The sequence below is a fragment of the Lissotriton vulgaris genome, chromosome 3_1 (assembly GCF_964263255.1).
Source record: "Lissotriton vulgaris chromosome 3_1, aLisVul1.2, whole genome shotgun sequence".
Taxonomy (NCBI): domain Eukaryota; kingdom Metazoa; phylum Chordata; class Amphibia; order Caudata; family Salamandridae; genus Lissotriton; species Lissotriton vulgaris.
The window spans coordinates 531,918,380-531,940,762 of NC_141689.1; the positions used below are offsets into that span (position 1 = coordinate 531,918,380).

Sequence of the window (22,383 nt, forward strand, 5' to 3'; positions counted from 1 at the left end):
AGCCTTTTTAGTCCCTGAGGCAATGATCAGGAGGCCAGACAACTAGCCCTTGGAGCCACTCTAGTTATCCTAGGATCAAGATGCAGGTCCAGTCATTTCACTCAGGCAGCAGGGTAACAGAGTAGCAACCGTTTTTGCAGAGCAGCAGCAGTCCTTCTGAGTCTTCCACAGGTCCAGAGGTATACTGATGAGTTGAGTCTGACAGTCCTATATTTATACCTGGTACCCATCATTAAGTAGGAGACCCCCATAGGTGTTTGGAACTTTCTGCCTCCCTGCCCTGGCCCCAGTTTCTCTGGGGTCACAAAAGACCAATGTCAGACCGTTTCTTAGAGTGCAAGTGTGGTATGTGACAGCCCCTCCCCCTCATCAAGTCAGGGATGGCCCATCCTGCCAACACCTATGCTTCTTTGTTTTACTGTCTTGGAGCAATACACAAAGACCACCTGCCTGCTACACCTAGTCATGTGACCCAGGATACAGACTGCAGGCACCACATGGTTGGTACAAGAAAATGGCAACTTTATAAAAGTTGCATTTTCAGAATTGTGACTTAAAATCTGGCTTTACCATTAAAAAAGGTTTTACATTGCACTGTACCATGCCCTATTGGTACGAATGGGTAGAATAGATGATGGTGAGTGCAGACATATATGTGGGGAGGTAGGTACGTTTATCCACATACTAAAGGAATGTGTGGATATACATCAGCACTGGCAAGTCAAACATCACACTCTCCGAGATGTGCTCACAATTGACCTGCAACCTGAAGCCCGCAGGTGCCTCCTAAATATTTGGGAACCAACAGACCTCACTCTTCAGACTAAACAATGGGTGATCCTGGCACTTATGGTGGCTAAAAGGAACATAGCACAAAATTGGGGGCCTGCCAACCGTCCAACGCTAGATAAATGGAAGGAAGATTTGAACTGGTGCATGTTCTGGGGAAAGTTAGTATATGTGGCCAGAGGGTGTCCCAGGAAGTGGAGCAAAGTATGGGCCCATTGAACTTGTATAGAGGTAATATATGTATCCCACCAGTGCCACCGACTGACGATGTGACTCTTGACACCCACTAATTGTTATGATTTGTATATTGGTATTTGGCTCACCGTTACTCAGATCAGAGAAATGGAGGATGTATAATCGCTTGCTCATGTCGTGCAATGGTATGTAATGTCGATTTGTTTATAATAAAAATAATTATTAAAAAAAATTTTTAATCCTATGCAGTTGGCAATCACTAACTGAGTAAATATCTTACGGTCTGAAAAGACCAGACTCTCCATTCCAGCCTGCAAGATATTGACTCTTTTACTGATCTCTGATTGCATTTGATAAACTAGAAGAATAAACCTTTAGATATTTGAAATACAGCTGGAAAGACGGCCTTAACCATGTACAGAAACTGTCTGTACCACACACTATTTATCTTAAATACTCATTGCCAATAGTTGTGGCACAAAGTATTTGGGACCCCTGAATACTTTAAGCTTGAGTATTAAAACATGTCTTTAGCAAAAGAAATGGAACTGAATCACACAATATAATGACCAATAAAATACTGCCAATCCCTTTCAGAACTTATACAGGAAAAAAATACTCTTTCTCCGAGTTCATATTTTCCATTACCACCCAAAAGGTACCTGTGAGAATCAATATGAATGCTAGAACCGGGCCGGTGGAAAACTATAAGAATGCACAGTTAACAATTTGCCCAGTAACATTCATCTATTTATTTAACGCCCACCTACACATTCAACGCCGCTTGTACTGGCTCCTAGTGATATGTATTCTGGACCTTAAAATATACAGGGTCTCCTGGGGCATCCCCATATTATGAAAGGCCAAACCTGCAACAGGGAGACTGTCAAATGTAACCTATGTTAAATGTAATGTTAAATGAATTTATATAGCGCAACATATACCAGAGAGTGTCTTGGCGCTGATAGCTAAGCATAGTACAGGAGCATGGTGGAAAAGATAGTTTACAAGTTAAAAAGCCAAGTTTTAAGAAGTTTTCTAAAGGCCAGCAGAGAAGATGGGGATCTTATATTGGGGAGCAGGGTGTTCCAAAGTGTAGTGGCTCCTGCGTGGAAGCTGCTGCCACCCCATTTAGTTTGCTTAAATTTAGATGGTGTGACAGTGTGAGTGAACAGAGATCTGATGTTCATATTAGGAGTATACCATGATATGGTATTACTAATAAATTCTGGACCTATGCCATGTAGGGCCTTAAAGTCGCCTTCAGGAAGCAGCTCAAGACCTGGTTGTTCGAGCAGTAGCAGACCCCCCCTCCCCTAGCGCCTTGAGACCCTATGGGTGAGTAGTGCGCTATATAAATGCCATGATTGATTGATTGATTGAAAGGTGAAACAAAGGGTTTTAAATTTGATTCGATTGCTGAAAGTCAGCCAGTGTAATTCTTTAATGGCCAGGGATACAGACTGATGTTTTCGATGATTGAGAAATACTCTGGCAGCTGAGTTCTGTAGGACCTGTAATTCATTGAGGTATTGTTTCTGTTTAGGATGTTACAGTAATCTATTTTAGATAAAATGAGGGAGGAGATAACTATTTTTCTGGCACTAACTGGAATATAAGGGAGAATCTTTCTGATGATTCATAATGTATTATACGAAGCGGATATGATAGAGTTAACTTGTTTACTGAAATTAAGTTTGTCATTCAGAATCACTACCAGGCTTTTAACCTTGGGAGTAGGAAGTGGGTCCTTCTCTGGTGGCCAGCAGTCGGGAGTCCAAAAGCGAGGGTTGTTTCCAAAGAATATTAATTCAGTCTTAAATTTAGCTAAGGCAATTCCTGTCCATCCAAATGCAGATTTCTTTCATACTGATGTGAAGCTGAATACTCATATTATTGGCCTTGTTTGCCGCCGAGACCATAATTTGTGTGTCATCTGCATAGGAAGTGAGTGAGAGACCAAAAGATTGAATCAGCAGGGCAAGCTCATCAACATATAGGTTGAATAGAGAGGGGCTGAGAGAGGACCCCTGCTGTACTCCGCACGGAAGTGAGAACGTTTTTGATCTGAACTTATCTAGCATCAAAGTGTTTTCCCTATTGTTTAAGAATAATCTATGTAGATCTAAGGCTGTACCTTTAATACCTATAGTCTCAAGGCGATGGCATAGTGTTGAATGATCCACCGTATCAAAGCCTGCGGATAGGTCTAACATGATCAAAGCTGCGCTTCCTCCATCATCAAAGATAGTTTTAAGTTTTTCTGTGGTTTTGATCAGCGCTGCCTCAGTGATGTGCTCTGATCTAAAGCCAAATTTAGTTGGATCTAACAAATTATGTTCCTTCATGAATATGTAAGTTAAGAGTTCATGATTTTTTCATCGACCGTAGCCTGGAAAGGAAATCTGGAAATAGGTCGGTAGCTAGACGGAATGTCAGGGTTGAGGTTAGACTTTTTTAGAAGAGGAAGAATAGATGCCTTCCTCCATGCTGAGGGAAAAGAGCCAGATAGAGAGACAGAATTAAAATGTTGACTGGGCACTTTGCTACAGGCTCATGAATTTGTTTGAGCAACGAAGGAGGAAATGGATCGCTCGGGGATCCTGTTTTAATGGACAGAATAAGATGTTCTACCTGAGTTGTTGAGACGGAACTAAAACTGGAAATGTCAGGGTGGGAGGCATTATTTTCTAAAGTTTGCTGTGACATTGGGTAATGATTCCCCGATGCATTAAACATATTATCGATATGCTCCACCTTGTTCCTAAAAAATTGGGCAATGCCGTTGTAGAAGGTTTGACTACTGGTACATCCTTTAGCTACAGAGACTTTAGTTAGTTTGTTAATACCTTTGAAGTGTTCCCTAGGTGAATTATTAGAGGATTCTATTTGAGCTGTAAACTACTTTGTTTTTTCTTAGACCAATAAGGTTTTATATTTGGCCTGAGAACGCTTATATATTTCCTTCTCCTGAGTTTCATAGTTAAGCCTCCATATTCTCTCTTGTTGTCTACATTTTTGTTTTTCTAGGCAGAGCGCCTCTGAGTACCAGGGCTCCAGGGCTGAGTTCTCTTATGTTTATTAAGTTTCCAAGGGGCGAATTGCGAAAGGGCATGATTAAGCCAGGTTGAATAATCCTGAGTAGCTGTTTCGGGATCAGGTAAAGGAGAGTGTAAGTCCTCAGAGAGTTGAAATTTATGTTGACTGAAGTTTATGTTCTTTCATGCTCGATAGAGGGTTAGACCGGTTAGTGAGCTGGTAGGTGGGATTTCCGTGGTGTCCCTATGCTCCAAAACAATGGCAATGTGGTCAGACCAAGGGAGAGGTAAAACCTCTGGGCTTGTGACCAGGTCATGATAGCTAAAGATAGCATCCAGTGTGTGGCCAGCAATATGGGTAGGGGTCTGTATCAGCTAGTTGTGGTCTCCAAAAGTCCTCTAGAATCTTTTTCTTCCATTTGGTCAAGGTGGAAGTTTAGGTCTCCCAAAATAGTCAATTCAGAGTTGCTAATCATCCCATCAAGTAGTGTACTAATGGAATTGAGAAACCTATTTCTAGGGCCAGGTGGGTGATAAAGGATTTGTTTTTGGTTACTTCAAACCAGTAAGATAGGGCTTCACAGTCTTCATTTGATGATGCAACAAATCTAGCTTTGATCTGGTCCCTGTAAATATTTCCAAGCCCCCCTCCTCTTTTCAATGGTTGATCATGTCTGAAGATGGTGTAGCCTGGAGGGATTGCGGTTATAAGATCAGGGGTGGACAAGCAGCTAACCCAGGTTTTAGTAATAAACATGATATCAAACTTTTGAGATTCGAGAAGAATGTCCATTTCTGTGGCATTGTTTGACCAAGGATTGGGCATTCACTAGTGACCAATGGTATAGCAGAGGAGAAAGGCAAGGAAGACATTTAGGACTTAACCTGCAGGGTAAAGAGGGAGGATGGGTTGTTTTGGATGATAACAAAGTTTCAATGTGTTTGCTAGCTACAGCAATCACCATTGTCAAGGTAACAGATCCAAAATGATAAATTTGTAGGGCCATCAAAATCCACAAGAATTATTGTCCAAATTTAGAATAAAGATATTCCTTAGGGAGAAGGGATCCATCTCTATGGAAGACACAACCAGGTAACTCTTTGGAAATGAAGTGGTTCCCAAGTGGAAAACCAAGAAGAAATTGCAGACCACTGTACCTGCTACTCCCCAATTACTACCTTTCAGTTGTTTGTAAACAAAATAAACAAGGTTTGATTTGCTTTGGACTGGCTGCAAAACTTTGTGTGTGTAATAGTCAGTGTTCTAAAACTCACGCTAGACTTTACCAGTGAAGCCTGGAGTTTTAGGTACTTGCACCTTACTGTTATTTCACAGCTAAAGTCACACTTTATGCAAGAACAGTGAACATACCTTCTCTCAAAGCAGCTGTCAGCAGTGATGTAGCATGTGGAATTTCACAAGGGTCAGGCTTGACAAGAAGGTGTGGCTCCAGGTGGACATCTTCGCCCGCACTCATGCCCGCAAGTTCAGCGTATATATGAAGCTTCTCCTCCAAAATACCACAGATTTGCTGATCCTGGTTACTAAGCGATTCTGTACAATGAATTGTTTCACCAGGTGTCATTATAATAAAATATTATTTGTTGATTGGTATTGTTTCAGAAGCCAATTGTAATGCACAAAGACAAAAAGGAAAAAAAATTGATGAGTTTACTTTGAGATGCTTTAAGATAGTTACAAATGCAAAAACAACAATTGATGGACAGAATTTTGCCCAATGGCAAACCATTCAACCCCAGTCACAGATCTGGGTTTAATCCATCGTTATTTTGCCCACCACACCACACCAGTTTAGGCATGGCCATGTGCAAATCAGTCTTGACCCTGTGCCTCATGGCAACAGTCCAGCTCGAACTGCCAAGCCATGTCTTCCCTGGACTGGAATCAAGAATGCCAGGACCGGTTTCTGGCTATCAGGCGTCATCAGCCAGGATAGCTTGATTCCAGTTGCATGGAGAGCACGGGACTCACATCTGAGCATACCCGTCCCACTCGGGGGGACAAATGCAAAAACGACAATTGATGGACGGAATGTTGCACAGTGGCAAAACATTCACCCCCAGTCACAGATCTGGGTTTAATCCATCATTATTTTGCTCACCACCCCAGTTCAGACATGGCCATGTACAAATCAGTCTTGACCCTGTGCCTTATGTGAACAGTCCAGCCCGAACTGCCAAGCCATGTCTTCCCTGGACTGGAAACAAGCATCCTGGGACTGGTATTCGGCTAACACCCCTGATCAGCCAGGCTAGCTTGAATCCAGTAGCAAAGTAAGCAAGGGACCCACATCTGGGCGTACCCTGCCACTTAGGGTGAACAAAGCAAACACAAGGAGATGATGAACGGAGCGCTGAAAACATGCTAGTAGTACCATGCTTGACTCCTGTGTGCCTGCATCTTGCAGAAAGAGTGCTCTACTCAAGCTTGAGTGCAGCTCGATTTTATATATTTCTTCCTACACATTTTACATTTTGTATGAAGAGAAGACCCTTTATCTGGCAGAGTCTCTTTTGTTCACCATATGGTGTGGACAAGGCCAGCGAATAGGCCTGGCCATGAAATCATGAGTCCCCAAAACTATGAAGGTGTCAAACCCATTTCTAAATCGGTGATTTGTCCTTTTTCACATATAGGAATTTCTATTTATATACATATAGTTGTAAATATTTATAGTGCAAATTGTGGGCATATTCATGAAATGGAACCATTCTTTATCATTCTCCTTTCCTTCACATCAAACCGCGGGTAAAAGAACATATCATTTTCAGAGATGTACCTTGAAATTTTTGAATTTTAACCATTCTTGCCTCCGCCATTCGTTTGTCCTCATCAGATTCACATGTATTCCCTTCTTCCTCTGGGCAGCTTTCACACAAAAGGAAAGAAATTAAAAACAACACCTTAATATTCATGTAATAACAGAACCAAAAGAAAGCTGCAACCTTACAAGGTATTCAGTGACCTTTTCCTAGAACTTATTTTCAGTATATTAATATTAATATAATGTTCCTCAGTATATGAAAGTCTCCTTTGATACCGACTTTGAATTTCTCAAAACCCACACTTATTAATTGCTGGGTGTAAAGCAACTATCTAAATCTTAATTCCTCTTCTCAAAAATAAGCAATAGTTCAGATCTAGAAATGACTACGGAACATATATAATGGTTGGAGTGACACCTCAGCTTAACATCCACTCCAAGCCACTCAGATTCACCCTTGAGACTAAACTCTAATTCAGAACATAAATGTCCAAGAGAAACCAGATACTATTGTACCAGCTGTGATTGATAAGTAAGATAAGGCTCTACCTCTCTTAAACACACTTCAGAATGACTGCTCAAACCATCATCCTCTCTCACCCCTATGGGGTGAGAGACATCCGCAAAGAAACCATCTATATACGCTTTCGCAGAGCCCTTAAGACCTGGCTATTTAACCAATAACTCTGTCTTCTTTTGAAACTTTTAGTTTAACAGCATTCTGCTCGTCCAGAGCCGGAAAACCCTTTGTGGGTAGCTGCCGCGCTCTACAAGCTCAATAAAAAAAAAAAAAAAAAAAATATGGGGCAATGCCCCGCTCTATAATTCAACCCAGATCTATGACTGGGGGTGAGTGTCTGAAAAGTTTCAGCACTCCGTCCATCATCTCCTTGTGCTTGCAATGCCCCGCTCAACGGCAGTCTTTTACATACTTTCTAAATGGGGGGGTGCCATATATACCACAGCCCAACTCATCGAAAAACTGTAAAAAAAAAAATAATCATCCTAAAGGATCAGAAGTGGCTCCCCATCAAGATAATCTACCAGCATAACTGTAGGAAAACTAACCACTACATGTGGACTCCGTAAAACGAACATCTAGGACATTGTTGGCCTCCAATCCAAAATCCACAGAAAACGAAAAAAACGAGAGTTAAACCTTCTCGATCTATGCCCTAAAGCTAAAATAAGCACCCCTCCCCCAAGCACCTAGCTTGCACCAGTACTCTTGCGATTCAGAGTGGAATAACAAAGCATCAAAAAAGGCCCTGCCAACTCCTCCAACAACTCATGTAGCAAACACCCGCTCGCCCAGATTGGTTTTGATACGCCTTAGATCTTTTGCTCACAACTTGGTTTGTGCTATATAAACACTAATACATGTGTAGGTGCACTTATAGCAAAGTCAAAATTAACACTTTAGACACATAAAGAATCCTTCATGAAAGTTAGAAATCCATTTAAAAACCTCAAAAAAGAATAGTGGGGTGAAAGCCTGGCCTTTCTGTTGATGTCTGATGAAAGCGGCATATTTCGTTAAAGCAAGCCATGCATGGTTCTAGATTCTGGGCGCTCTGCTTCTGACAGCGCTACCAGTGGTTGAAGGTGAAACCTTACCTTTGCACCGCTTCCTGGATATATCTCATCCAGGCGTTGCGCTCCTCCTTGGAGTTCGTATGGATCTCATACATTTCAGGCCCTGCCGAAGAGGCACTGATCAGGAACATACCCCTTTCTTCATTTGCTACTTCTCTTACAATTAGCTTCTGTAGCGAGATCACAGCAGGCTTCTGGTCCTGTAGAAAATGTTTAGCAGAAAACTGTGTTAGGTTTACTCCAACACTGAGACGTGCCACAGATAACAAGGGTGTTTCAAACACTGTGGTCCACACAGCTGCATTTGTTAGTGAGGCCCTTGACTTGCAGTAATTGTCATGGTTTTGAAGGTACATGAGGTATATTTTGAATCTGGACTGCTATTGCATAGTCCACACTGGGGCAAAGGATTCTGTTATGCAGTTTACACAGTTGCATCTGGGCTGCTGCTTTATAGTTTACCCTCAGACAGTTGGGCTGCTGCTACATACTCTACATTGGGGTAGATGAGCTGCTGTTATGTACTCTACACTGTGGAAGTTGGGTTGCTCTAACGTACTCTCCATTGGGCAGTTGGGTTGCTCTAACGTACTCTACACTGAGGCAGTTGGGTTGCTCTAACATAATCTACACTGGGGCAGTTGGGTTGCTCTTACGTACTCTACACTGTGGCAGTTGGGTTGCTCTTACGTACTCTACACTGGGGCAGTTGGGTTGCTCTTACGTACTCTACCCTAGGGCAGTTGGGTTGCTCTTACGTACTCTGCACCGGGGCAGTTGGGTTGCTCTTACGTACTCTACACTGGGGCAGTTGGGTTGCTCTTACATAATCTACACTGGGGCAGTTGGGTTGCTCTTACGTACTCTACACTGGGGCAGTTGGGTTGCTCTTACGTACTCTACCATAGGGCAGTTGGCCTGCCCTTACGTACTCTGCACTGGGCAGTTGGCCTGCTCTTAAGTACTCTTCACTGGGGCAGTTGGCCTGCTCTTACGTACTCTTCACTGGGGCAGTTGGGTTGCTCTTATGTACTCTACACTGGGGCAGTTGGCCTGCTCTTACGTATTCTTCACTGGGGCAGTTGGGTTGCTCTTACGTACTCTACACTGGGTCAGTTGGGTTGCTCTCACGTACTCTACACTGGGGCAGTTGGGTTGCTCTTATGTACTCTGCACTGGGGCAGTCGGGTTGCTCTTACGCACTCTATGCTGGGGCAATTGGGTTGCTCTTACGTACTCTACACTGGGGCTGTTGGGTTGCTCTTATGTACTCTGCACTGGGGCAGTTGGGTTGCTCTTATGTACTCTACACTGGGGCAGTTGGGTTGCTCCTACGTATTCTGCATTGGGGCAGTTGGGTTGCTCCTACGTACTCTACTCTGGGGCAGGTGGGTTGCTCTTACATAATCTACACTGGGGCAGTTGGGTTGCTCTTACGTACTCTACACTGGGGAAGTTGGGTTGCTCTTACGTACTCTATCATAGGGCAGTTGGCCTGCTCTTACGTACTCTGCACTGGGCAGTTGGCCTGCTCTTAAGTACTCTTCACTGGGGCAGTTGGCCTGCTCTTACGTACTCTTCACTGGGGCAGTTGGGTTGCTCTTATGTACTCTACACTGGGGCAGTTGGCCTGCTCTTACGTATTCTTCACTGGGGCAGTTGGGTTGCTCTTACGTACTCTACACTGGGTCAGTTGGGTTGCTCTCACGTACTCTACTCTGGGGCAGTTGGGTTGCTCTTATGTACTCTGCACTGGGGCAGTCGGGTTGCTCTTACGCACTCTATGCTGGGACAGTTGGGTTGCTCTTACGTACTCTACACTGGGGCTGTTGGGTTGTTCTTATGTACTCTGCACTGGGGCAGTTGGGTTGCTCTTATGTACTCTACACTGGGGCAGTTGGGTTGCTCCTACGTATTCTGCATTGGGGCAGTTGGGTTGCTTCTAAGTGCTCTACACTGGGGCAGTTGGCCTGCTCTTAAGTACTCTATACTGGGGCAGTTGACCTGCTCTTACGTACTCTGCACTGGGGCAGTTGGGTTGCTCTTACGTACTCTGAACTATGGCAGTTGGCCTGCTCTTACGTTGACTACCCTAGACAGCTGGGCTACTATTCAGTAGCCTGGTCTGAGGAAGCTGGGCTGGTGCATGTAATCTGCTCAGGGCTACTAAAGGAACTAACAGACAGACTAAAATGGCCACAAAATGTATTTAGTTATTAATTACATTTGTAACGCGCACAGCTACCCTAAACAGGGTTTCCCGGCGCAGGCATGTCAACTACTGCAGACTGAAAACACGGATAGCTAATCACTGAGAGAAAAGCCAGGTCTTAAGATCTCGCCAAAACTTAAGATAGAAAGATTCCTGTTTCAACAAACAGGGAAGAGAATTCCATAATCTAGGGCCGAGAAATGCAAAGGACCGGCCACCCATTCTCGATAGTCTGCAACTAGGTGTTACATAATTGCCTTGGGTGGCTGAACGTAGAGACCGGGAAGGGACATAAGGATGAACAAGCTCCTGAAGATAAGATGGAACCGACCCTTGTTTGATTTTAAAGACCAGGCACAGGGTCTTGATTTTAATGTGGTTCTCAATGCGGAGCCAGTGTAGATCCTGAAGGATGGGAGAGATGGATGATCTCCTTGGGATGTGACATAAGAGGCGGGCTGCGGAGTTCTGGACCACTTGGAGTTTCTTCAGCACCTCCTGGCTTACCCCCAGATACAGAACGTTCCCGTAGTCCAGGCGAGAGGTGACAAGTGCCTGGACTACTGTTCTTTTTGTGGAGTCTGGGAGCATCCAGATGATCTTAAGCAACCATCTGGTAAAGCAGGTGGAGGCAACGCTAACCGCCTGTTGCCACATTGAGAGGTTACTATTGATAATAAACCCCAGATTACAAACTTGGATAACTGGTTGAGGGAGAGTGCCGATTTCCAGTGGCCAATGTTGGGGCCCCCACAGGTGCTTGTGTTTACCTAAAATGACAACCTCGGTCTTATCTCCGTTTAATTTCAACAGATTGGCACACATCCACTCCGACACCCACCTGAAGGGAGGAAAACGAACCTTCCTTAGTGGAGGACAGGAAATAAATAATTTGCGTGTCATCAGCGTACGAGTAGAGGGAGAGACCTGCATCCTCCACAATAGACGCCAGGGGTCTGAAGTTAAAGAGCACAGGGCTCAAAGTGGACCCCTGGGGAATTCCGTACGCAGATGACCTGATAGTAGATGAAGATTTGGAAGAAAAGACCTGGAATGTACGGTCACTGAGAAAGGAGGACAGCCAAGATAAGGCGAGCCCTACGACTCCTGCTGACTGGAGAGACTTTAAAAGGATGGTATGTGACACTGTGTTGAATGCGGCGCTCAAATCTAATAGAATGAGCAGCGTGGTCTCCCCTTTATCCAAGCTGGAGCGCAATTTCTCAGTGACCCCCAACAAAGTGGTTTCTGTTGAGAAATGAGTTCTGAATCCTGATTGGGACGGATGAAAAAATCCCGAACTTTCCACGTGAGCTGAGAGCTGACAGTTGACGTGTTTTTCCAGGATTTTGGAAAGAACCGGCAACAGTGAAATTGGACGAAAGTTTGACATAATCGTATGGTCAGCTCTGGGCTTTTTCAGCAAAGGAACCACCATTGCGCGCTTCCAGTCTAGGGGAACACATGATTCTCGGATCCTTGGAGTGCTTCAAGGACTCCAAGGGCCTCTAGAGAAAGCTGTTGCAGGATGTTGACAGGGAGAGGGTCCAGGCGTGAACCTGGTTTTACCCTCGCGAGGCAATCAAAGAAGGATCCATCATAGAAAGGAGACCATGTGGAAGTCTGAGCAGCTGAAGAATAATGGCTTGACAATGAAGACTGAACTCTCTGACTCTGCTTCAGCCCCTCAATGACAGGGGCAGCGACTGACAAATGTCAGACGAGGAGTTCACACTTGTATCCAATGTGAGTGTAAATACTCTGAGCTATGCTGCATCTGGCTTATTACCTAGCACTCTGTGAAGGCTGCAGGGCGACTTCTTACTCTATCAAAATGCAAAACAAATTAATAAACTAAGGCTCTGTTCATACATGCCTACCAGAGCTTCAAAGATGCCCAGCAAAGCACATAGAGAAAGCAGAAGCGACTTTAGAGCTCTCAAGCTCCCCAGATTCACACGTGACTCGTCCATGGTAGGTTTCAGTTTCACGTCTGGGACTTGCAGTCCTGTTTATCTCAGTGTAAAATCGGGACTACAAGTCCCAAAATTCAAAGCGAAAGACATAGTCTGGCAGAGTCAGTCATGCATTAAACTGGGAAACTTGACCTCTGCAATTTCATGTTTGTGCCTAAGCCCTTCTCCTGTCAAAAGCTGTCTTTGCAGTGCTAACTGCAAGAAACGTGCAGGCTTTAACACTGCACAGCGCTGCATTACCACGTAGGACCCGTCCAACATGCTTCCTCTCTATAGCATCACCAGCCCCTGCCCAGCTATCGCTGCTCTTCACAGTATCTCCAAGTCGTTTTCTTCCCATACTACTTAGGGTAACTCCAGAGGCGAGTTTCCTTGCTCCTAGCACCAAGGTTCCAATCTTACACCGTCCGGTACCAAGGGGCAGATTTACAAGCCCCATGTGCCACTTTTGCGTCACTTTTCCCATGTTAAAAGTGACGCAAAAGTGGCGCAAGGGGTTTGTAGATCTGCCCCCAAGTGTCCAATCACCTCGCAGTGGTGCCAGCGTTGAGATTCCCGCCCAATTACACGGAGCTCATAAATAGGGCTCCCAGCCCCGGGCAGTAACACCTGCGCCCAGCCTCCATTCTCTTCTTAATGCAAACAATGCCAAGCCTCGCATCCGCTTCCCATGGTAAACCCCGACAGCCAGGCCCCAGGCAGGGACACAACAAAAAAACCTATGAATACGGCCTGATCAGTAAACTGCAGCCAGGTAGGGGCCTATGGGCCCCATGGGCCCCGGTGTAGCTGCACCGACAGCACCATTGAATGCCATTTTATGTCCACCCTCAGGTCTTTGAAATCACACTTCCTGCCACTGCGACTTCTCAATAAGGACAAACAACGGGCTTTTGTATCTTCATTACAAGGGCCAGCTGGGCAAATGTGCTTGCAAGGTCTTGCGGCCTTTCACGATGCACGAGACGTGTTTAATTAAGATCACGGACAAGCGCATCATATGCAAGTATGTATATCTTTCAGTAACTTGTTGTGCGGTGTAACGCACTTACGAGTACAATGCGCGAAACATGAACCCACTTTATTACCACGTGCTTTTTATTTTTGTTTCTATCAGATTATTTGCACTTGATACATCTCTGCAGCGTTCGAAACCTTTCATTTATCAAATATCGAGCAGATACGTTTCAGACTAATGGTTATCATGCTTTGGAGAAGTATCAGCCGCCATATTCATGAAAATCGGCATTTGCGATTCTGAAATAGCGAAAAATAGCTAATCGCTATTCAGAAATCGCAAATCCGAATTCATGAAGAATTGCGATAAAAAAAAGCGATTCGCACGCGATCGCAAAATCAGATAGCGATCCGATCGAAATTGCGATTAATCGCAGATTAATCGCAATTTCGGCCTAGCCGCGGCTGGACTGTGATCTCGCAAATAGCGATATCGCTATTAGCGATATCGCTATTTGCGAGATCGCAAACTCGCGAGATCGGGAAAACGGGAAGTCGCATTTCGAGCCCAGTGATGACATCACAACCAGGAAGCTGCCGGTTCCCAGCACCATTTTGCACATTGAGGCAGAGAGACAGGGAGCACTTAGAAGAGCTGCTGCACATCTTGGCTAGTAGAGTCATCCACTGAGCCACAACCCATACCATGGCTGAGGAAGCTGCACCAGGGACCAGCAGCTCGTCTGGGAGAAAGCGAAAGCTCAAGTTCTCCGAGCAGGAGCTGGAGCACCTTATCGAGGGAGTTGTGGCTAACCACGACCAACTGTTCGGTGCCAATTCCAGGAGGGTCCCAGAAATGGAGAAGAGGCGCATTTGGCAGGGGATAGCCTCTGCAGTAAACTCGGTGGGAGTGGCGGCCAGGTCCCTGGAAGAACTTAAAAAGCGGTGGTACGACCTCCGAGGCCGTGCCAAGGAGAAGGTGGCGGCGCGCCTTGGGGAGTCCTCGGGCACAGGAGGAGGAGGTCCGACGGTACCACCGAACACCGCCCTGGAAGACCAGGTTGAAAACACCCTGGAGAGGGAGGCCTGTGTGGGTTTCACTGCACTGGACTCATCCGTCCCCACACAAGACACCCAAGGTAAGTGGCATGCGACTGCGACCCTGCCCCCTATGGATGTCCATGACCAAATAGGCTCCCCCAATGTCCCATAGGCATGTAATTGTTGCACATCAAGGATTGTCCTGAAGCATTGTGGGAGATGTAGTCTGGCCACAATGTAGTAGTACCACAATGCAGCCAGTCAGGTCCCAATGCACACAAAGCCACTGCCATTCAGGGAATGTCACCCAGCATGCATGTAGCAACTGCACGTCTGCCAGTTGCATACAACTAATGGTCCTCCACTTACCCCCACAGGTGGCGATACCAGTGACAGTGACAGGCTGGTGATCGACGACAGCGTCCTGGAGGAGCCAACACCTACCCAGGCACCAGCCCCTTCCGCTGCAACTGTACCACCAGCAACTACCACCAGCAGCGTCCCACCTGCAACTGCTGCAGCGCCCTCATCCGCTGCCATGGCAGCCCCCATTATGCACCCTGCCACCGCTGCTCCTCCCAGAGCTGCAGCCAGGTCAGTCACACCTGTGGCCCCTGCAGCGACTGCTACAGCCACACCAGCAGGCACACCCCCTGCGACGAGCACACCTGCAACACCGGTGGCCCTACCCCCAGCAGCTGGCGCCTCAACATCCGGGGCTGCGCCACTGTCCACTCAGCCCCCAGCCTCACAATCCGGCCAGCAGGGCAGGCGTGGCAGGTCACGCCAGCACTCCGCAGCTGCTACCAGGCGGGCCAATGGTGATGGACAGGCGCAGCTCAGCATCGAGCGACGGATGCTGCGCATACACCAGCGCCAGGCACGGCAGCAGGGGGCAATTCACCTCCAACTATACAACATTGGCCGCAACGTGGCATGTGTTGCTACCAACATTGAAGGCATGAGGGCCGACCTGGCCGGTGTGGGCGATGGAATGGCCCGCATTGCTGCAGCCGTGGAGGCCAACACCCGTGCCATGAATAGAATGTACGGTGGCCAACGCCGGCACCACCGCCAACTGTTGACCCAGCTTGGCACCTACAGCAGGGCAAGCTATGTGTCGGCAAATGCCACATCCCTATTGACGCGGCGCTGTCTGACACAGCAGCACACTGTAATCCAGTGCAGTGTGGACATGACGAGGGTGCTGGAGACCCTCACCACGGCTGTCGTGGCTCTTCACCCTCCACCAATTCCATCTGTTGTGGGGGGTGATGATGCGAGTGAGGGGGCGTCCAGCCTGAGCTCGCAATCAGCCTCACAGGCCCCACTACCCACCCGCAGCACCAGGACCCCCCCATTGCCTGACGCCCCGGAGGAGGAAGGCCCTCAGAGGCGTTGTGGAGGGACACGCTCTAGGCACACCTAGAGAACTGTAATCACCACTGGCACAGGCTGAGGTCAAGCCTGGCAAGCACAGCAGTATGGCGTAATACTGTTTGTGGGACTAATTTGGTACAGACCCTTATATTTACTTTTGTGAATGGAACACGTACTTTTATTTTGAACTTTGGCACAGACCCTGATATTTACTTTTGTGAATGGAACACGTACTTTTATTTTGAACTTTGGCACAGACCCTGATATTTCATTTTGTGCATTTAACAAATACATTTATTTTCATACACACATTAGCGTTGTGTCATCATTACATTTTGCATGCATTGTTGATTAGTGGGGTGATGGCAGTGGTTGTACTAGAAACTGTTCACTGTGATGTGGTTGCGACGTCTGTGCCCTTCTGCTGGGGTCTCCCCTTGTGCATGGCGCGCATGTGCAGGTGGCCGGTTGTCCCCCTCAGATTCACTGCCAGAGATGTCAACAGGTATCCGGCGCTTGGTTGCAATGTTATGTAGTATTGCGCAGACAGCCACTATGCGGCAGCACTTTGCAGGACTGTAATACATGGCCCCACCTGTCTTGTGCAGTATGCGGAACCTGCTCTTGAGCAGGCCAAATGTCCTTTCTATGCAATTCCTTGTCCGTATGTGAGCAATGTTGTAGCGCCGTTGCTGGGGTGTAGCAGGGTTGAGGTATGGGGTCAGGAGGTATTCACGGAGGGCGTAGCCACTGTCACCTGAATGAGAGGAGCAGATGGTGATTGCCTGTGCTGCGCTGTTACATCTTTGCAATGTGACATTTCAATCAAAGTGTACTTACCAAGTAGGTGTCCTTCCCCAAACTCTCCCCTGACCAGCCGTGTGTTGAGTCCGCTGTGCCGGAAGATGAAGGAGTCATGGGTACTCCCTGGGTACCGTGAGACGATGTCAGTGATGTATGTCTTGGCATTGCAGACCATCTGGATGTTGAGGGAGTGGTAGCACTTTCTATTGCGGAACATATACTCCATGCCAGCTGGTGGGCAGATGGCGACGTGGGTACAGTCTATGCATCCGAGCACATGTGGAAAATGGGCTACATTGTAGAATTGTAGCTTTGTCATGTCCAATTCCTGTTGGCTGGCGGGGAATTTGATGTGACGGTGTAGCTGGGTGAGCATGGCGTCAATAAAACTGTTGAGGCAGCGTGACATGGTGGGCTGGGATATTCCCCCAGCAGCCGCTACTACCCCCTGGAAGCTTCCGGAGGCCAGGAGGTGCAGGCTACACAATACCTGCACATGTGTAGGCACCGCATTGGTATGGTTTGTTGGGTGCTGCATCAGGGGGTCAAGGTCGTGTATTAGCTGCATTATCATTTCCCCATTCAGCCTGTATTTAGCATATATCTGCTCTCTGGTTTGGCCCAGCAAGGTGACCCGCTGGCGGAATATCCTGGCCTGGATCCTGCGTCTCCTCCGTGCTAATCGCTGTAGCCTGCGACGCCTCACCACCATGTACATTCCTGGCATTGTGGGACTCCTAATGCTGCTGCTGCTGATGGTCCTTATGTGTGATAGGTCAGGCCAGTACCTGTTGGTGATAGGACAACGGTTTTTTGAAAAAAAATTTCAATGGCTTTCATGGTTACCACCTGCTTTGAGTTGTCCTTATTTTGCGCCGTGCAAATAGCGATTTTTGGGTTTTTCGCTAATTGCGAATTTTCTTGAATGCCGATAGCGATATTTTTTGCGAATTCGCTATTATTTTCGCAGATTCCGTGGTGTGTCGCTATTTCCGATTCGCTAATGCTCTGCGGCAGGGATTCTGCGATTATTTTAGCGAATTCGCTAATATGTGTTTGCGAATTCGCTATTTTCTTGTTGAATGCCGATTACGGAAATTGCGCCCGTATTTGCGTTTTCGCAGCGATTGCGGGCGCAATTTCACTTCATGAATTAGGCTGCAGATTCGCTGAATTAGAGAGTAGCCTATTTTACTTTCAAAGTGTGCTTCTGTTAAACCAAGTTCTTGTCATAAAAGGAACGCGGTTAGCAAATTGGGTAAAGGCTGAGGGGTATATTCAATTGTGAAGAGGTTTCGTTGCGCTCAACCATTCCTTAAATTACCACCAGAGGGCACAAGTTAACAGGTGCTCGTAAACTCCATGCAACAGTACAATACTTCGCGGGATTTGTTCTTGAGCTGAAGCATAGCCAACCAGACATAACATTTCCAGGGCACAAATCGTGGATGCACGCGGTAGGACTGTCACCCCCCCCCCCCCCCCCCCCCCCCCCCCATTGTAAAAGGGTGGCCCCCCACTAAAATATGCTGAATTTGCCCCGGTGTACGTTTCAGACACCGGGACTGTAGTGAAGGATGATCAGGATTCAAGTAGTCTCAAATATATGTTTATTTCAAGTAGATGGTAACAGTGGATGAGCAAAGAATACATGAGACAGACACTACAGGGACACATAGCAGTCCGGAAAGTTGTCTGCTTTCCTTCCAAGCAGCCACTTGCAGGTGGGGAAGTGAGCAGGGGTTCTTATTTTTAATTACAGCTGACCCAAAACAAAGGCCTAAGTTAAGCGGACATCAGGCCTCCTTTGTTCGAGTGTCTTGGCTGGGAGCTATGTGGAGGCGCACACCTAAATACAATGGAGAAGAAATAAAGGCACACAGCTTATCACTTCACAGGTACTTGAGCGGCAGCTTTTGCCTTTGTTCAGTCCCTATATATGTGAATTGAATGCACTGTAAAAATCTCAGGTGTGTTGATCTGTCCCAATGTTTACACAAATAACAATTTACATATCACCAGTTTGTTTTATTACTTTTACAGTTACTCATCCCAATGCAGGCTGTCAGAGAGCCTTCCATCACATATAAACATTATACATTGACAATAAATCATATGTGTGTAAATTAATGTACAGGATGAGTTACATAAAACAGTGAGGATTACAAGGCGTAGGAGCCGCATGTCCTTCAAAGCTCACTGTTCTATATAAGAAGGATTACAATTTATGAACTACAACTGACAAAAGGATCTTTTTGTTAAAAACTGGGACGCATTTACACAGCTTACATTTGCTACTTAAAATAAAAATCTGTCATCTGCATGTTACATGATGTGTCTTGCAGGAGACATATTAACCTTCTAGGCTACTTTGACTGGGACTAGATAAAACACAGATCTCTCCAGTAAATGCGTTAACCTTCAGAGATAATTTACCATTATTATTATTCTCTGAGATTTACTGGGTACACAAATATCTCTGCAGAAGGTGCCTTAAACACTTAGGATATTTTAAAATGCATATTTTACAACAATTACGCAGAACAGGTTTACTACCACATTTCTCCTTGCTGCTAATTTCTTTGTGGCAGATTAAAAAAACAAAATGTTTAAATTGAGGCCCAGATTTTGTATCAGGGTTGCATAACTTTATTGGCATAGCCCAGATGCCAAATCTCACTTGTTAAATCTCGTAATGGCCTCAAATATATTCATGGAATAAATATGCAAAATATATGTGTGAGGTGTTAGGATTTGATATCACTTCTTGTGATGTCACTTCTTGTGAGGTTATGGGTTGTGGTGCCACTTCCTGCAATGTCATTTCCTGTGATGTCATGTGCCATGATGTCATGCGCCATGATGTCACTTGCATAGTGCCTTACTTGGTTGGTCCCCCCACTCTTTTTTTAGGACTTGTGCCCTGAACATTTCCTTATCCAAATATGGAACATCGGTGACTACAGCATACAGATGACCAGATCCTGAATGCAATGTAAACTTTGCATAAATATATAAGTTCATTGTTTGACCAGCTGAGGCCATTGCCGTGAGGGAAACGGCCCAACGCAACACCGGAGACCCAAGCGCCGTGAGGTAAACGGCTTGAGCGCCAGTACCGCGAGGGCAGGGACTACAATCCCCAGGTGCCCCGGCCGTTGTGGCGCATCAGTGACGCCAGCGTTGCGCCTGGAGGCGCGTGCAAAGGCCAGAACGCATCTCGCCACGCGAGTCGCGCGAGGGAGCTGCCCGGGAGAAGCCCGGGACAAGGGCGGGGCAGTCTGTGCAGTCCGGGCAGAACGCGGCAGGGCTGGGCCATCCCCCTAAGAAGTAAGATCGAAGTAAGATCTACAAACTTATAGATTATATTGTAAATGTCATTTTGGTTCTTAAGTTAAATCTGGAAGTACATAGATGTTATAAATCACTGCCCCTGTTTTCCTGCCTAGTACCAGTGGTTGTCTAAAAGACATTGCTATCGAAGGGGCCAGTACTCAGTTATTATCAATGGCTAAAAGTAAAGTAACCATGGACAATTACCTAGTGAAAATTGTGAGCAAAATTAACAATGATAGAAGGAAGTCATTGGGGCGGGATAATCTACCTGAGACAATAACAACTGTACCTGATGCCAGTGGTGGATCAAACTTAGCGCCCCCTTCCACTACAGATGACACCTCCAGTGCTCTTATTGTGGAATCCCAGGAGATAAACATGGTAGATTAGGATACACTGGACGATGACGCGCTTGACGTTCCTATGGATGTAACCACTCATTGCTCACCGGCCAAGAGAGCAGTAAGGAAATGTAGGAAAATAGCGTCCAAACGGGGAGACACACACCTTAAGAGAAAGCCTGATACAACCAAGAGGAGTACTCCCAGCCACAAGGAACTATGACTACAGACATTGGCATTAACATAAATCCTGATCTTTTGGACTATATTGCTAAGTTGTTAGAAGACAAACTAGAAGTTATTGTTAAGCTTTAGTGGCAAAAATTGATGCCCTGACCACTGAAGTATCTAAATTGGGGGAGCTTTTAAGCCAGACAATCAATGGTGAGAGCCTTAAAACGAGGGAAAGGAATGTTTTAAATGACAATGCTGTACAGCAATCAATGGCAGGGGGCTTAATTACGGCTACAGCTAAGGTGACGAGTGTACTGGATGGTCAGTCTACTCAGACCAAAGTGACCCCAACAAGTATGGAGGAGCTCTCTACCCCAGTAAGGAAAATACGACCAGTTAACCTCCCGCCAGCTTGCGAACCATACGTAGTTGTACTTTCAAATGTTCCATCTTTACACCCTACCGAGTCTAACTTCCGCCAGGAGTCACACGACTCACTCAAACATAAAACAGTTATAACAGTGGCTGAATAAAAACTGTGGGTTCCCGATACATTTCTCCGATCAGATATTGTCAACTAGACGAGCACCTTGGATTGGAAATGCCAGGAAAACTTGCAGGGGTGATTGTGTTATCGTTAATTTTAGACACCCCCAGCATGTCGCGACTGTGCTACTTAGAGCTGCTTCCCTGAAGCAGGGTGAGAATAGCGTGGGTGTACACCCCTTGGGATATTTCTTTAGTCACTTAGACAAGGTCCCCCAGTGTAATAATCCACCAAGGCCCCTTAATTCCTATAGGAGTCCAATCTTTGAGATCACAACGCACAACAGATATCAAGCACTGAGTGCGTTGGATCAGAATGATTGACTCATACTGACTGATAGTCTTGGCTTGGGGACAACTTTAAGTAACGAAGTAGGCAAGTCAAATACGATAAATCCAGAGTCTGAATATACACAGGAACAGGTAGTGGTGCACATACTAAACCACAATGATAGGTCCACACTTGGGCCCGTGCAAACGGCAGAGGAAACGGACAAGATTACTAATTGTGTTGGCGTTATCTGTGATATTCCAGAAGAGGAGAGTATAAGCCAAATAGACAGAAGTGTGCTTGAGGGTCCCACTATAGGAAACAATACTCTGGAAGAAATAAGTATTCAAGCTGGCCATCTAGCCGCTAAAACCATACAAGATGCATTGCTGGACGTACCCCCACCCAGACCCAGCGATAAACTATCTTTAAGACTAGTATCATGGAATATAGCAGGGCTAGCTAAGAATCTTCGGGACCTCGACTGGTGCACCTACATTGAGGACCATGATATCATCCTCCTCCAGGAGACTTGGTCTTTAATTACTCCACACAGGCTTGGGTTCAAATCTTTTCACTGTGACGCAATTTCTTCAATAAGAGGAAGAGCATCAGGGGGTCTGGTGATCTGGGTTAAAGTTACTCTAGAAATAGAAGTTACCCCATTAAATATTCCTTCCCCCGATTTGTTAGGACTAAAGATGGTGACAAGGGGGAATGAAACCGTATATTTAATAAACATATATAATAGGCCAAAGGCAACAAATAAAGAATCTAAGGTAATAGAACTATTAGACTCATTTTTAGATACCTTAGGACCAAATGCCCAAGTAATAGTAGGAGGGGATTTTAATTGTAAATATGAACCGGTATTGGGCCTTGATAACTTACTTGAAGAGCAGGACACAGCAAATGATATTCCAAACTTGGATGTTATTGGG

General features: G+C 45.9%; 1 protein-coding gene across 6 annotated transcripts in view; it reads right to left on the reverse strand.

Moving 5' to 3' along the window:
• ARHGEF28 (Rho guanine nucleotide exchange factor 28) overlaps nucleotides 1-22,383 on the reverse strand; it is a 954,264-nt gene that overhangs the window by 62,060 nt on the left and 869,821 nt on the right. For all 6 annotated transcript variants that reach the window (XM_086960785.1, XM_086960787.1, XM_086960786.1 and 3 more), the window contains 3 exons: nucleotides 8,426-8,604; nucleotides 6,824-6,912; nucleotides 5,395-5,577 (listed from right to left, as the gene is read on the reverse strand). In XM_086960785.1, coding sequence (XP_086816911.1) covers nucleotides 5,395-5,577; nucleotides 6,824-6,912; nucleotides 8,426-8,604 — 451 coding nt within the window. The remainder of the gene's footprint in view (nucleotides 1-5,394; nucleotides 5,578-6,823; nucleotides 6,913-8,425; nucleotides 8,605-22,383) is intronic.